Genomic DNA, 17,247 nt, shown 5'->3' on the forward strand with positions numbered 1-17,247 from the left:
TGATGTGATATTCTTTCAGCATTAGCCAAATTCGTCAGCACAACCACTCCAACGCTAATAACATGATGACAGCATTAGAGCTTTAGCAGCACTGAAAGCCGGCCTGCTAGAGCTGTAAATTACCGCGGCTTGATGAAGAACAAAAAACATCCCCACAGAAGCATCAAGGTGATGACTAAGACACCAGGTCAAAGGTCAGGAGGGGGCGGGAGAGAGGGAGAAGCCGCCTGAAGTGAGTCAGCGAAAACATTACACAGCAGCACATGACCTTACACTAAAAGATGAAACACGGTAGTGTCCCCTAAATGAAAGGCAATTATGCCTTTCCCGATAAAGTCCCGTTTTAGTTGAAAGGAGGAGAGCCTCATTGTGGACGTTAAGGTGAAAACAGAGACTGAAAAAGAGTTCAGCAGAAAGAATTTTTGAGAGTGCGGTTCACAGGCACTGTGTTTTCGGGAAGCAAATTAACCCATTTTCTTGGCCCCCTCTAGTTCACGACGAGCTGAAGAGAGAGAGAGAGAAACAAGACGGAGGGCATTGCTGTGGGGAGGGGGGAGGAGAAATGCGACACAGCAGCACTTCACACGGCAGGCCGGCCGTGAAACTGAAAGCACGGCTGGCCGGCCGTGAAAGCCTTTGATGCTGCAGGGGGTGGCGGGCAGGGGAGGGGGCGGAGCGGGTAAAAAAAAAAACAAGACGGAGGGAAAGGCAGATAAGGGGAGGGGGAGGAGAAATGCGACACGGCGGGCAGGGGAGGGGGCGGAGCGGAGCGGGGAGAGGGTGTGAAAACAGCAGGGGCCTGGAGTGCGGCTGAGGGAACTGATGTGCACGAGCTTTTAAGCTCAATGCACATGCGCATTGAGCTTAAAAGTCACGGGCACTGCAAGGAATCGCCACGATTCCTTGCTTGTTAGTTAAACGTTGTTTAAGCCGCAATAGGCTCGCAAGCTCGATGCGCATGCGCATCGACAGGCGAGACCTAAAAACTTCTATCATAAAAGTGTCCCCCAGACCTATATAGATGATAGGCTGCCTGGTTGGAGGCCAAAATGGGCCGGCACCCTAGGACATATTGTCTGAGGTCAAGGACAACAAACCATGAAATTTACATCGGTCTTGCGACAAGTTGCCCAATCCGTGCATCATAAACTTTTGGCTGCCAATTTACAGCACCACAATATGGAGCAGGGATAAGAATTGCCTGCAGTTGAGGTAATATTTATGCCTCCACTAGACACCGTCCCTTAGCCATAAAGGAAAAATAGGCATGCAAATAGCATTCAAATCATGCAAGGATATACTCTGACCCAGAGCAACGCTTCAACTTGCTCAAGCGCTGATTACCCTAAGAGTAAAACCAAAGAGACACCAGCCTACAACTGGCATTACCATGTCTCTAAATGAACAATGAAGCCATATTTATTTATTTTTTTTATTTTTTATTGGATTTATTGAGCGCGACAGCTACCCATAAGGGTTTCCTGGCGCTAAAAGACAGATGCAGCAAGACTCCAGCCAAGGATGTTATTGGTTGAAAAGCCAAGTTTTCACAGCTCTGCGAAAACGCATGTGGCAATTCTCCATCCGAATGTCCAAAGGAAGTGAGTTCCACAGTCTGGGTCCTAAGTTCGCAAAGGAACCTCCACCCATTCTAGTGAGCCTAAACTTAGGTACACTAAAGAGATGATGCGACGAGGAGTGAGCGAGCAGGGATGTAGGAAGTGACAAGCACCTGAAGGTATAGGGGAGCTACACCGATTTTAATCTTGTGCATAAAGCTCAAGGCCTTAAACTTTACCCGATTTTAAAAACTGAGCCAATGACGCTCCCTCAGGCGTTGTGATGTGATCTCGTTTCAAACAACCACAAAGAAGCCGTGCCGCAGCGTTTTGTACCAATTGAAGGCGGCGTGTGACGGCCTTGGTAGACCCCAGGTAGAGCACGTTACCGTAGTCCAACCTCGAGGTCACCAAGGCATTCACAACGGATCTCTGAGTGTTGGAGGGAAGTATCCAAAAGATTTTACGTAGCCACCGTAGGATGGTAAGACAGGTGGTGCGACTTTATTAGCCTGATCTTTCATAGATAGTCCCCTGTCAATAATTACTCCAAGATTCCGCACTCGTTCTGACGGTGTTGGCAAGGAACCCATGGCAGTTGGCCAATTTCTCAGGCTCCAAAGGTCAGGTTTATTTCCGAGGACCAGTACCTCAGTCTTTCCACCATTTAATTTGAGCAGGTTGCGATTCATCCAACCGGATATTTCGCTAAGACCTGCTTGCAGGGGGGAGGGAGGAGTGGAATCTGTTTGAGATAATGAAAAACAATTTGGGAATCATCTGCATAAGTGAATACATTTAATCCAGAACGTTGTGCAACATGAGCCAGGGGTGTAACATACAAATTAAAAAGGAGGGGACTAAGAATTGATCCCTGGAGCACACCGTGCGGGGAGGGGTAACTTTTAGAAGAGAATGAATTAGAAAAGATTTGGAAAGTACGATCAGACAGAAAAGACTTAAGCCAGTCCAAGGCTTTTCCGCCAATGCCAATGGAAGCCAGGGATCTGAGAAGGATACTGTGCAATACAGTATCAAAGGCTGCGCTTTTCTCCTCAAAAGCAGGCGAAGATTATCAGTGACGCCCAAAAGGGTAGTCTCCGTGGAGAAACCCGGACGAAAGCCGGACTGGGAGGGATGCAAAAGACTATTTTCTGTCACAAATTTTGACAAATGTACATGAATATGCCTTTCTAAGATTTTGGAAAATGCTGGTAATAACGAAATGGAACGGAAATTAGAGGCAACCTTGGGATCCGCAGAGGGTTTCTTCAATAGCGGGGTAACCATTGCGTGCTTCCAACAACTGGGGACAATGGCAGTACCCAGTGAATGGTTCAGCATTTTGCAGATTGTAGAATGATGTGGGGAATCCAAAGAGCATAGTATCAGGACAGGCAAAGGGTCCAAGGGCGAGCCTGACTTAACTTTGCTCAGAATCTCCAAAAGAGTTGAGGGGCAGAGATCCGGCCAGGACGAAAGTTGAGCCAAGGGGGACACTAAAGAGTTAGCATCCTTCCCCCTAGTCAGGAGGGGAGTCGTCAAATTATATAACATACATACTGGTTTGCTTCTAAGAAGCATGCAACAGATTCGCTTCCAACAGGAAGTCACTCTCTTAATGATAGCCTCGAGCGGAAAGCTCATCCTCAGAGGCCAGAAACCAAAGGGAACCTCCCTCAGACATTGAAGTCATTACAAATCAAAAAAGAAATGATTCTGAGGTCATAACCACTCTCCTCACCGGAGTACATGTGGTAGAACTGATAAGCAAAACCGGACCTATACAACCTCCTAATAAGGCTACGCCTTGTCCATCACAAAACCTACATCTCATGCCCAAGGGCAAGCAAAGAACCCAGTGACGACTCTGTAGTTCTCCGTCTTCATTAGAAGCGTCTTAATGCCACATCTGCCTGATCTCCAAAAAGTCGGGCACTGTCAAATGGTATGTCGGCCAAAGCCTACTGGAGAGCCTCTGAGCACACCGAAGATGCCAACCAAGCCCGAAGCCTTAGTGCCACTGCAGATGCCCTGGCCCGACCCACAGAGTCTGTTGCGTCCATGCCACACCTTATGGCAAGCCTAGCAGCTTGCTGACCATCTCGAACAAGTTGCCTACCACAGCCCGGAGTTATCCGGAAGGGATGGAAGCATGTTCTGTAAAAAATCACCTAAACCATAGGAAAAGTGCCCCAGCACACAAGACATATTGATGTCTCTCAATGCTGAGCTGGCGGAGGCAAAAATATGCTTACCACAATCATCACGACCCCTAGCATCCTTACACACCGGAGTCTTAGGAGTAGAATCTATGTCCTAAGAAGAAGTTGCAGCCTGGGTGACTAGGCCACTAGTGGAAGGATGCCTATGGAAGCAAACAGAGTCCCCAGCAGGCAAATGTGTACGTGCAACATCACGGTCCACTGAGACCCCTGACTCTGGCTTGACTCAGAGACTCAACAAAATATCAAATAGGGCCTCACTATATGAAAGAACAGGCTCTTCTCCCATCTGCCCTGGAAAAGGATCTTGAACAAAGAGTCTGAAGACATCTACACTGTGGGCTGTGATAAATCTAAAACAGAAGCCACTTTCCTCAGCATGTTTGCAAAGAAGGAACTTGCCTCCATGGCAAGACTAGATGGAGACAGCAACCCGAGGCTGGGGAAGAATCCAGACCACTAGCCTCACCAAGAGCTGTAAGCCAGCTCGGCTCCACCTGAAACACTTTAGTGTCTGAAATGGGCTGAAAAATCATGCTCTAATCGACATAGGTGGACCTCCTGACGCCTCTTTCTGAAAAGGGACCACAAACTGTATAATTCCCTCAGTTTGCAGAGCCAAATCCGCATCCGACGTTGTACGACGCTGAATCGGCTCCATCATGGCATCAACAGGGGAAGAAAAGGCGTCTTCAACCGGCATTGCTGACGTCAATGTCGGAGTCGGTTGGTCAAAGAACGGCGTCGACAGCAATGATTCCGAGGGACTGTGAGCATGCGCCAAAGCGACGTCAGCCGACGTCGACCGATGCAGATCCCTCGACTCCGATTGCCCAACCGCCAAGGACAATTCCTCTGACGGCGTCCCACTCACCTCCTAGGGTTGAGGCCTGGAGGCGCTCGAGAGGGAGATAAGTTTCATAAGATGAGGTGTAAGGAATCATAATATTCCCTCATCTGAGCCATTGACGTCTCGGCTCCCGGAAATACGGGGAGACGCGGAGCAGAGTCACGTCTGGCTTCCTCAAACGTCGAGTGGGAGAAGCCATGGGAGACTGACTCTCCACGCGGTGAAGTCAGAGACTGCGGCGACTTCAACTGCCCCTCACCTTTTGACTTCCCTGGAGAACGACGTCCTCCAGACTGGCTTCGGCTCCTAGATCGGCCCAGCACATACTCTTCCCGGGACGATGAAGACAGAGGCTGGGAAGCCTCAAAGGATCGCTATACAAGCACCACCATCAATTTAAAATGCTGCTCCTTCAACGACTTCGGTTTTAACTTCTGGCCAGAACCACAATCCTCCGCGTTGTTTATCTAAGCACCACATACAAATAGTATGCGAGTCCGTCACAAACATATGTTGGTTACAAGACCCACAAGGTTTGAAACCTGTCGACATTAGACAAGGCGCACACTGGTCCACCAACACCGGGTAGGCCAGGAAAAATTACCTGAGGAACTGCTTTTCCGCATCTGCGTTACAGCGTGGAAAAGAAGAAACTGACGTCTGCGTGCCAGAGGGGACTTATATGGCTCTACCGACGTCATGTCCAGCGACTACGTCACACGGATCCGTACAACGCCATCCCCGGTGTACAAAGGTACTGCTGAAAATTTTTGGGATCAGGACGCTTGCCTGGGGAGAATTCAAAGTTAAGAAATCCACGGTAGATGTCTCTATCGATACCTCCAATTGCAAATCTGCACAGTCTGAATATGACAACACTGCAGTACTTAAGGTAGTAGTTGCAACTTTGGTGTCCTGAAAAAGTACAAGGAACTGACACCAATCAGGCAGGCAGAGGGGAATTAAGGAAGCATCAACAACAGTGAAATTACAGCACATTCTGTCGCATTCCTTCTGATCTTATTTATCACACCACTAACTCACCAGAGAGAAGCCAGGATAGAGAAGAATATGCAGGAAATTATGTATCCACCAGAAATATAAGCCAGAAGGTAAGTAACTTTTCTTCTGAAGGATACATCTTCCAGCAGTTTCATCATCTTATAAATAAGTTTCCAACCAATAACCTCTGGGGCGGCAGGACTGAACAGTGCCAGATAACAATAAAATCATGCAGTACAGCCCTGGCAAAATATCCTTCACCACATGCTCGGACAGTGAAGCAGTAATGTTTAGCAAAAGTCTGCAAGGATGACTACGTGGTCATCAGGAGATGCCAACTACTAGAATGCCTCCAATGAGAGCAGTGGAAGCAGGCATGGCCCTAGTTGAGGGGACATGAATACTCTCCAATTCAGAGGATAAAGTAAAATGGTGTGTGTGGTCGCCATCTTGCCATTCGTGGCTCCACTGAAGCCCAACAGGAGTGTATTATCCACTGTCCTGTTGAGTGTGGTCAATGTAATATGATACCACATGTCTGCGGTCTAGTCTATGCTGCCACTTTTCCTCTTTTGTGGCACAAGCAGAAGGGCAGAAAAAGGATAGGGTGATGGACTGACTATTGTGAATATCAAATACCACTTTGCTAGAAAAGAAGGGCAGGTAAAAATAACCAATGGATCTGGATAGAATACTGTGAATATCGCTCTAATCGAAAATGCCTGATGTCATAAGAAAAGTCAAGAAAAGATTCAAATACCACTGAAGAATAATGTACTGAATAGAGAAAAACAAATACAATAAACTTTTCAATAGGCAACTAGTCAAGGAAACTAATGAAGAAGAATAGGGCAGCAAAATAACAGTAGCCGTTGTTAGATATTTCTGGGCAGATGAACAACAGAAAGGAGATAGTGAAGACTTCCAACTTACACCACTGAACAAACTAGGCCTCTGACCTATGTAAATGGATTTTTCAAAAGGCTGTCTGGTAGCCAAAATGAGGCCTACAATGTCAGAAGCTAATTATAAGGACTGCTCAAACTACAGGCTTGCAGCCATAGTGTTTGGGTATTGTGCTGGAGGACCTTGCCTGATGCGAGAACAGTTTACATCCTGTGGTGGAGATGAAGAGGGCATTCATTTCTGAGTCCCAACAGTTTGACATACCAAATCCTCCTTGGTCAGTCTAGGGTGATAAGAATCAGATATACTTAATCTTCCCACACCTTCCACAGGACTCTTAGAACTGGAATCAATGGAAGCACATGTAACAGGTCCCATGACCAAATGGACATGAAGGCATCCCCCAAGGAAACAGTCAGAGAGAGATGCATGGAAAATCACCAAGGACACTTCCTGTTCTGCGCCTTGGCAAAGAGATCCACACATGGACACCTCATTTATATTAGTCTCTTTGGGGTGAAGCTCCCATTCATGATCCTCTAAGGAGAAGCAATTCAAGGCAGAAATCCTGCAGCTCAAGCACATTTATTAGCAGGTGGTGCTCTGACTAGCATCAAAAGCCCCTCGCTGAAATATTACACAGTTGGACAACCAAGCCCAGGAGTAGGTATCCATAACCATGGTACCTTGAACCTGCGTAGAACCGATGGGACGACTCATCAGCTGGTTGAAAGAATACACCCATTAGGACAGATCCAGTTCAACTAACTCTGCATCCTGATCCGAGTTTCTCCTCTACTGTTGGAACCACTGCTTTCTAAAACACCACTGAAGGGCTTTCTTCGACCATCTGGTGTTAGACACCAACAAGATGCATTACCCCCAGCAGGCAGAGGGCTGGTAGAACTGTGATCTGTATCGGACTCAGAAACATCAGAATTCTTCCCTAAATGTCCACAATTCTCTGAGGAAGTGGAAGCACTTATGTGGGCTGTGTTTAAAAGTGCTACAATGAATGGCAACTTCTATGTGGCTGTAATATGAAATGTTTGGCCACTGATCATAAAAACCAAGCCATTTAGCAGGGTCATAGTGTGAATATGTTCATTGACCAGCCTTGGACACCCCACATTTACAAGCAAGTCATCCAACCATGGCAATAAATGGACTTCTGAATGCCAAACTGAAACAACCGCAACTACTCGAGTTTTTCAAAACATGCATTTTATTTATTTGACCACATGGCCGGGCCATGAACTGGTAGTGCTGGGATCCCATGGTGAACATAAAGTAAGATCTTTGAGCAGTGATGATTGACAGATGAACATGGATGTCCTGGAGGTCAATCCCAAACCAACCACAGCCCAACATTTAGGGCTGGCAGGACTACGCTAGTGAAGGAAGACCAGCTTTAAATTGTCCTGCCAAATGAAAAGGTTCAAGAGATGAAGGTCGAGGATGGATCTCCGACTTCTATCCTTCTTGCAAACCAAGAAGTAAAGGGAAAGGAATCGTGTGCCCATTTCATCCAGATGCTCCACTTCATGGCTCTATTGTTTAGCAGAGAAGAACTCTAAAACGGAGGTATGTGCCAGAGAGCAACTCCTGGTGGAAGGAACGTAGTCCGAAGGGGGGGACAAGAACAGTATGGCACAGCCCTAGCAACATTACCTGAATAATCTGTTGTAATTGTCCCCAATTGGCAGAAAAATGGGAGAACCTCCCCTTCCCCCCACACTAGAAAATGGTGGCTTTAGGGGGGGACTCGGAGAGATTTTGAGGCAGCAGAACCAACAAAAGATGGTGTGGACTGAATCTTCTGCTGTTGTTGATGAGCTGCCCCTAAATCAATACCACCACCACAAGAAGTAGTACATTTTTCAGAGTGCTTGTATCAGCTAAGGTGGTCTCCTATTCCAGGACTCTTTACTTGAAATTTGTGTTTCCTTGAAATTTTGGAACTGTTCAGGAAACTGTACTGCTAAGAAGGCAAGGCCCAGCTCCAGGGATGAGTCTGCAACAGCTTGCCATCAAAAGACATGTTCATGAATAGGACTCAAACATCTCTGTAGAAGCATGAAAAACACATTCAAGCATGACAGCATAAAGTGACAACCATGCCCTTAGACTGAGCCATGGTATCTGCAGAATCTAAGCAGTACTTCAGAATCTGTTTGGAGTTATTCAAGCCATTGGGATGAAATTGGAGGAGCCCTTTTCAGTTGTATGAGAGATTCGTGACAGTTAATTTTGCCAGCTCAGACAGTGCATGGACATAGCAGCCTAGAAGGCACGTCACATTCACCATGCGGAAAATAAGGCTGCGAGAAGAAAAGACTTTCGGTACCATGGAGTCCAGTCTTTTACACTCTCTGGGACTGATTTAGAGGTCGGAGCACCCATACTCTGAATTTAGACATGTCTGGCAGCGGAGCGAACATCTCTAGTCATTGACAGAAATGAGTTCAAAGTTTAACAACACTACCGTCAAAATGTTGGTAAACTCTTTGCCCTGCCAAGGTGCTGAGCCAAGAGCTCATCTTCAAAACAGGCCTTAACTTTCTCTTCTGCTACTCAGGTTACTGCTGCTGAATTCGAGGGAGGAGCCATAAATGGCTCTAAGAGCAGCACCAGTGTTGGGGGTACAGGTGGCGATGAACGCACAGGAAACCACACTTTAGTGACAGATTATGTTTTTGTAGGCATCCAAGATGGAGCCTGTGAGCGTATGGAGCAGAGTGGAGTCAAGGTCAGAGCAGTGAGAATGCAAACCGGCCCAGTTGGGTTACTTTGGAGAGTGGCCCAGAGGGAAATGGAAACACCTTGAAGAGATCCAGCATAGCAGGCCAGAAGGTCTCAACCTGTACCGCTTGGCCAATGCGAGTCTGAACTCCGGCATCATTATTCTGGATCTGAGGATAGGCTCCAAAAACAAGGTAAAGTACGGCTTTGGGGAATGCCGAGACCACAAATTCTTCGTATGGTGCTTTTTGTGGAAAGATATTTGGGACATTGTTCTCTGTCAGAAGGAGCAAATGTATGTGTACCCTTGTGGGTCTTGGTCAAAAAAGCCTTTTTTCTGCTCCCTAATAGCTTTCAGGTGCATTCAAAATAGGAGACGCAAGCAGAGGGTTCATGACACTAAATGCAGATGTATGTGGGTCTGATAAGAACATCATGTAGCATGGTCACCGGGTTTAGACCCTGAAATCTTTTTAGACATTTGAATAGTGACTGCCGGAGGAATTTTGCAAGAGAGTTATCGAGACGAGCTCCCAGCCTGAATTGATGAGGTTCAGAAAAACAGGCACTGACATGGGTGTCCTGACTGACACCTTATATACTTTTATGATATTACACCTGCGACTGGTGGAGTTGCAGCTGAAGCCACATTGCACCACATGGCGATGCTAGAGAGCTAATGTTGGACAAATATTTCAAGATCCAGTTTGGCGCCTGACAATAATCATTAGGAAAGGAATCTGCGTGAAGCAATCATTCACTTATGCTACAACCAAACTTTGGAACTCTACATTTGTAGCTGAGGAATTCTCAAAACGTATTCCAATTCAATTTGAAATAATTTCAATGTTCTGTTTTTTATTGCAGGAGGAGGTACCTTCAGGCAGACTGCACTCATAATCATGTACTCATAAGGACTGTATTGTTGATTGTAATTGTATGTTCTTAACACAACTTGCTAATATTCTTCTCAATTTAACAAGATTCAGCTTTCATTTTATTGATTTGATAATTATTTCACTTGTAGTGGCAGATGACAGAAACCACACTTTTGCCATCTCATTTTGTAAAAGAAGTCCAAAAATCACAAGACTACTAATGTAGTATTGCTGCTATTTTTACTACCACGGGAAAAAGCAGAAACACTGAAGATTACAATCTCAGGCCCATTGTAACCCTTCGGCACCTATCTAGAAAAGTTGCAAATTCATTGGATTTTACTGACTTATTCTGCTCTGCTGATTTTAATTTCTGCAACAACTATTCAAAGTCAGATGCAAGAATTGATGATTTATCTAGCAGAGCCTGAGTCAGCTACAGCTCACTGTCAATGCCCACTCACTCCAGAATATCTCTAGGAGCACTGAACAAAAGTAACTGCTCACAGGAAATTTCTACCAACATCCAAAAACCTCACTATGAGCTTGCGCTGCTAAAAGGTACTTCCTCCTTATTAGAGGTTTCCATTTTCTTCTTGCCTTGGTTCACCAATTAGTCACATCGTAGATATCAGACTTTAGTGTCTGTAGTGTGTTACGTCAAAGATTTTGAAATAGCTGCCGTATCATCCAAAAGCTTAAAGGCTCTGGTAGAAATGTACTATATATTCTACCCTAACGTGATACAGTTACACTTGGATATTCCATCTTTTTAAAGAATATTCACCTGATACAAAAAATGGACCATGATCATTATTTTGAAGTTTTTTCGACATGTACGTCCAGACATCTGCACTGCCCCCAAAATGACTTCCAGCACAAAAAGAGCATGAAGACATTTGTTTATAGATAAATATCGAGAAAAGGGTTAAACGCTCAGGGCAAGTGATTACAATATTTAGTACAGATTCTAGAGAAAGTGACAGGCTTTTCTACTTACTAGTTGCTTCTTTTCCATCCCGGCAAACCCATTTCTTTAATAACATGAAACTTTGTGCAGTAAGGGAATTTGGATTTTCTACTCGAATCTGGTTGATTTCATCCACAGAAAAATTCAGTTCCCTCGCCAATTCTGTAAAACAGTCAATCAGAACATGCAAGATTACATAGATGTAATAGTTGAGGATCTACACATTATTCGGAGAGGCAAATAGATAATCATTCAATTGGCTTGGGTAGGAAAGGCAAAAAATGGTGCTAAGTACAGAAGTTAAGTATTTATTTAAATTACAAATAAATGTGTTAGTAGAGCTGATAGCCCTTAATCTGTGTTATACAGTATCTCCAGATATTAGCTGAAATGCATGAAGTGCTGTCTCACCTCAGTGATTTGAATTAGTTATCCAACCTGTAAATCCTTTTACATTTGTCAGTTTTTATTACGATGTACCCACAAGGGAGTAAAATGCTACTTTAGGAAGTCTAATAAGTTTAAAGGGTATTAAAGGGTAAGGTAAATCTACCTTTCACAGAATGAGGGCATATGTGATCACTGAAATTAATAGACGTATAAAATACTGCAGAAATAAACCCCTTGTACAGGATCCATCATGTGTTTTAAAATGTTCTGTTTAAGGAAAGAAATTAAGCTCAATCAGAGAAAGCTGAGTCTGGGTGTTAACTATGTTAATATCAGACACTAACTAATGTCTCTTACAGATATATCGTTACCGAAGGTAAGTAACTTGTGCATCTGAAAGAGACACATTAGTGATAGATTCCTTACCTTAGAATAGATACCCAAGCGATGCCAACCCCGGTCGTGGGTCTGCAAACCAAGATCACACCAGAAAGTCACGGAGAACAAAACGGCCAAAGACGCCTTCTCTCTGGACTTGGCTGTCAAGGCAATAATGCTTAGTAAAAGTGTGCAGCGAGGCCCACGTGCCTGCCTGACTGTTGTTTTGCAGGGGGACACCCGGTCCCAATGCAGTAGTAGCTGCTGTCACCCTGGTAGAATGGGCGTATAGCCCCCCCGGAGGTTCCTTATTAGCTGGAGAATAACAGGCTTTTATACACAAGACGAACCAGCGGGAGATAGTCCTCTTGTGTACAGCCCGGCATTTCTTGGTGCCTACGTAGCCAACAATGAGCTGGCCATCCACCCGGAACTGTTGTGTGCGATTCAGCTAAAAAGAGAGCACACTTTTTGGGTCCAGATGGTGGAGCCTCTCTTCCTCTCTGGAAGGGTACGGAGGCTGAAAGAAAGTGGGCAGAGTGATAGTTTGCCCGATGTGGAATGCAGTAACCACCTTTGGCAAGAAGGAAGGACGAGTGCGGAGCACAACCCTGTCCGGATGAACAGACAGAAAAGGAGGTTTACAAGAAAGAGCCTGGAGCTCACTCACGGGCCTAGCGGAGGTGATGGCAACCAGTAAAGCAGTCTTTAAAGTCAGTAAAGGAAGAGGACAGTTGTGAAGCCGCTCAAAAGGTGTGCACCTCCAATAAGTAAGAACTAGTTTCAAGTCCCACTGTGGCATTACAAACGGAATAGGAGGGGAAAGGTGAGTAATGCCTTTGAGAAATTTACTTACGACAGGGGACTTGAAAAGAGAGGGCTGGTCAGGGAGCCTGAGAAAGGACGAAATTGCTGAAAGGTAGCCCTTAATAGTGGTGCCCAGAGAAGAGCCCTGCCTGGCCAAAGAAAGAAGGAACAAAAGGACTTCTGATAGAGGGGCAGAAATGGGATCTACAGCCTTTGCTGTGCACCATGCCACAAATTTGTTCCACCTGCAGGCGTATACCAATTTAGTGGAGGGACGCCTGGCTGCCAAAATGATATCACAGTCTTCAGGAGGCAAGTCAAATGGAATCAACTGTCGCCGCTCAATCTCCACGCAAGGAGGTGGAGGCTAGACAGGTTCGGGTGGAGGTCTGTCCCCTGCTGCTGCGACAAAAGATCCTCCCGAAGAGGCAGTCGGATCGGGGGATATATGCTCATACTGAGTAGCTCGGGATACAAAACTATTCGAGCCCAGTCCGGGGCCACAAGAATGACTTAGGCCCGGTCGCGCGCGCCTGATTTTCTTCAGCACTCTGGGTAGAAGTGGTGTAGGTGGAAAGGCGTACAATAGACCGCAACTCCACTTGTGACAAAAAGCATCCCCGAGCGAGTGCCGCCTAGGAAATTCCAATGTGTAGAACTGCTGACAACATGCGTTCTCTTTGGTGGCAAATAGATCTAACCAAGGCTCTCCCCACTGTTGAAAGAGACCTTGTGCCACCTCCGAGTGACGACGCCATTTGTGATCCATCATGCACCTGCGGCTGAGTTCGTCCGCCCTAGCGTTCAAAGAACCTGCCTTGACGTTCCAGCCATGTCCAGAGAAGTAGAGCCTCCTGACATAGGGTCCAAGACCCTACCCACCTCGCTTGCTGCAGTGCCACATGGCAGTGGTGTTGTCCGAGAACACCTGCACCACTCTCCCCTTGACAGAGAGAAGGAATCCCTTCAGTGCAAGTAGGATCACCCGGATCATCAGAAGTTTGATATGGAGCCTGGACTCCGCCGGAGACAAGAGGCCTCTGATCTCCGCCTCTCTCATGTGGCCGCCCCATCCCAGGAGGGACGCATCCGTCACCACTGTGTGCTCTGGTTGGGGAAGGGAGAGTGATCTGCCGTCGCCGGTTTGTGAGCCACCACTGCAAGTGTTGTGCTGTGCCCTCCGAGATCTGGACATACTTGGACAGACCCCCTTGATGCTGCGCCCACTGGAACCTCAGGTCCCACTGCAGAGCCTGCATATGCCATCTGGCATGATTGGTCAGCAGGATGCAGGAGGCCATGAGGCCCAGCAGCCTCAAGGTCATCCTGACCGAAACCCAGGACAAGGGCCGAAAGAGCGTAATCATAGCCCAAAAGTCCCGGACTCGCTGTACGGGAGGATAAACCCAAAACTGTGCCGTGTCCAGAACAGCTCCGATAAAGAGGAGCTTCTGAGAGGGTATCAGGTGCGACTTTGGCACATTGATGGAGAACCCCAGCAAATCCAGGAGGTGGGAGACAAATGCTTGGGGCGAGCCCGGCTTCAACAACCAGTCATCGAGATAGGGGGAAGACTGAAACCCCCAATCTGCGCATATGAGCTGCGACCACCGCCATCACTTTCGTGAACACCCGAGGGGCTCTGGTAAGGCCAAAGGGGAGCACGGTGAACTGAAAGTGCTTGTGGTTTACGGTGAACCACAGGTAACGCCGGTGGGCTGGCAGGAAGGGGATATGAAAATAAGCATCCTGCAAGTCCAACGCTACCATGGAGTCTTGCGGGTCTAGGGCAGTCAAGACCTGAGCAAGTGTGAGCATCTTGAACTTCTCCTTCTGGAGGAAGCGATTGACGTTCCGAAGGTCTAAGATAGGACACAGGCCCTTGTCCTTCTTTGGAACCAGGAAGTAGTGGGAGTAACTGCCATGACCTACTTCTGGCATCGGGACGCGCTCGATGGCCCCCTTTGGCCAAGAGGGCTGTAACTTCATGCTGGAAAAGTGCCAAGTGATCCCCTGACATGCCGTGGTACTGAGGTGGCATGGCTAGAGGGGTGGTCTCAAAGGGGAGGGAGTAGCCCCTTCCGACAATCTGTAAAACTCACCTGTCCTTAGTGATGGTGCACCAGTGGGGGAGGTGAACGAGAATCCTGCCGCCCACTGGCGTTTGGTGGGCCTGAAACACCGGACTAGGAAGGTTTGGAGGCAGTGGTGGCAGGGGAGGTGGTGGTCTGACCCGCCGCTGGCACAGTGACCCACCTTGGTGGGTCCCATGTCCGCGGCTGAGCTGAGACTGTTGCTGCGCAGGCCTGTGGCTTTGAAATGAACATGTTTGGGCGCCCCTTCCTTGGCCACAAAAGGAGCGAAAAGCAGACGCCCAAGGAGTGCGTGTGGGCGAAAAGCCCAAGTACTTAGCCGTAGCCCGCGAGTACTTAAAGCGCTCCAACACACTATCTGCTTTGTCGCCAAAAAGAAGAGTGCCATCAAAAGGCACGTCTATCAGAGTGTTCTGGACATCCCCTGAAAAGCCAGTGGTCCTCAGCCAGGCGTGACGGCGTGGTGCCACTGTGGTGGAAATCGCTCTGCCCAGCGAGTCGGCGGTGTCAAGCCCACAACGAATCGTGAACTTGGCTGCATCTCTCCCCTCATCAATAGCTTGGGAGAGCACCGTCCGGGCCTCCTCCTGACACTGAGGCAGCACCTGTGCCACCGTATCTCACACAGAGTGGGAATAACGTCCCAAGAGACAAGCGGTGTTCACAGACCGCAGCCCTGAACTGGCAGAAGAGAAAATCTTCTTCCCAAACTGCTCCAGTTTCTTGGATTCCCTGTCCAGAGGTGCAGAAGGGAATGCGTTTGGGGACGCAGGGGCTTGGACAACCAAGCTCTCAGGGGTAGGGTATTGGGAGAGGAAAATTGGGTCCCCCAGGGCCGAGCGATGCGTCGGGCCACGTTCCTATCCACAGGAGACCCTGTGTTAGGCCTGGACCAGGTGCCCAAAAGGATGTTTAAAAGTGCATCATTAAAGGGTAGCAGCGGCGTAGAGGAAGCCGCTTGCCGAAGCACTTCTGTCAGGTTAGTCCTGACGGCCACTGTAGGGAGCTCGAGGTGGAGAGCCTTTGCTGCCGTACGCAACACCACTGAATAAGTACCACCCTCCTCATAGCCTCAGTAGCAGGAGACAGTGCACCAGGTTCTGGTGAGAAATCCAGAACAACGACGCCCCCAAAATCCTCTGCCCAGTAAAGGTCTAACTTGCACTGATCTGCGAGAGGGTCTTCAGACCCCTCTTAGTCCTCCCCATCCTACATAACCTGCTGCGCAGGTGGGAAAGATGGAGGAGGATGGAGATAGGGATAAAAATTCCCCATCAGTGTCAGAATCGGCGTTGATCGACACCGGTTCAGCACCGTCTCCATGTTGGGGTGGAAGCCGGGGATGACATCGGCCTGGGGGGGGGGGGGGGGGGGGGGGGGGGAGGCGGCCGACGCCGGTGGCGGTGCCATAGACGTGGATGACGGTGGAGGTCGTTCGAGGTCAACCAATATCGGCTGGGATCCCTGCATGGATCCATGGGGGTCTCGTGCCGTCGGGCCGGAGTCGCTAATGAAAAAGGGCGAGAATCCCCAGTCGGACCCGTGGGGCCCGACAGGCCAAAGAGGCGGGCCATGGCTGACTGAAATTCCTGCAGCTGGGCCACAGTCGCCGACGGACCCGGGAAGGGTGGGTAGGTAGGCCAACGGCGACTGCGTGGGCTCTGCCGGAGCCGCGGGGGAGGCACCACCCGCACCCTGAGCCGTGTCGTGCGACAGGCTAGGGTAAGGCGAAGAGCGACGTTGCTTCTTCGACTTCTTATGCTTTGTCCTACCTGACCCCGAGTGCGAAGACTTTGTCGAACAATGGTGGCGGCTCCGCGACCGGTCCCTCGACCTCCAACGGGACGTTGAACGGCTCGGAGGCGACTCCCGGTCCTTAAGCAACTTTCGGGACGGCTTCTACAAAGTTTTCGGGGCCAGGGCCTGGCAGTCAGGGCACGATGTGGGGTCGTGGACGCACAGCATGGGTCGTTGTCGCGCCCCAGGCAGTAGAGACACTCGTGTGCGGATCCGTCACTGACATCATGCGGGGACAAACCTTGCAATACTTGAAACCGGGGAAACCCTACGCACCAGGAGTCAAAGACTCAAAAAGACAGGGACAATAGTCCCAAAAAACTCAGTCAAAAATTGACTGGAGGTACCGCTCTCTCCGGATCTGCGCTTGCTGGCGCGGAAAAAGAAAGAACTGAAGGTGTGAGACGGTGGTATCTAAGTAGCTGCTGCAACGTCATCCTGGCGATCACAACGCCTACGACGGACGCGGAGCCGTGCAACGCCATCTTCTGACGCACAGGGGTACTGCTGCCAAAAACTTTCCGGATCCAGTCTGACGCCTGGTGGTAATTCTAAGGTAAGGAATATATCACTAACATGTCTCCTTGTTTACTTGCACCTGCGGGCTGCCCTCACTTGTTTTCAAGGTTCGGGTGAAGTCCCACAGCAGA

At 48.3% G+C, this 17,247-nt stretch overlaps 1 protein-coding gene across 32 annotated transcripts in view; it reads right to left on the bottom strand.

The window, feature by feature from the left end:
- ANK3 (ankyrin 3) overlaps positions 1 to 17,247 on the bottom strand; it is a 1,924,186-nt gene that overhangs the window by 68,199 nt on the left and 1,838,740 nt on the right. For all 32 annotated transcript variants that reach the window (XM_078642672.1, XM_078642674.1, XM_078642664.1 and 29 more), the window contains one exon: positions 11,163 to 11,294. In XM_078642672.1, coding sequence (XP_078498798.1) covers positions 11,163 to 11,294 — 132 coding nt within the window. The remainder of the gene's footprint in view (positions 1 to 11,162; positions 11,295 to 17,247) is intronic.

This window comes from Lissotriton helveticus, chromosome 5_1 (genome assembly GCF_964261635.1).
Source record: "Lissotriton helveticus chromosome 5_1, aLisHel1.1, whole genome shotgun sequence".
Classification (NCBI taxonomy): Eukaryota; Metazoa; Chordata; class Amphibia; order Caudata; family Salamandridae; genus Lissotriton; species Lissotriton helveticus.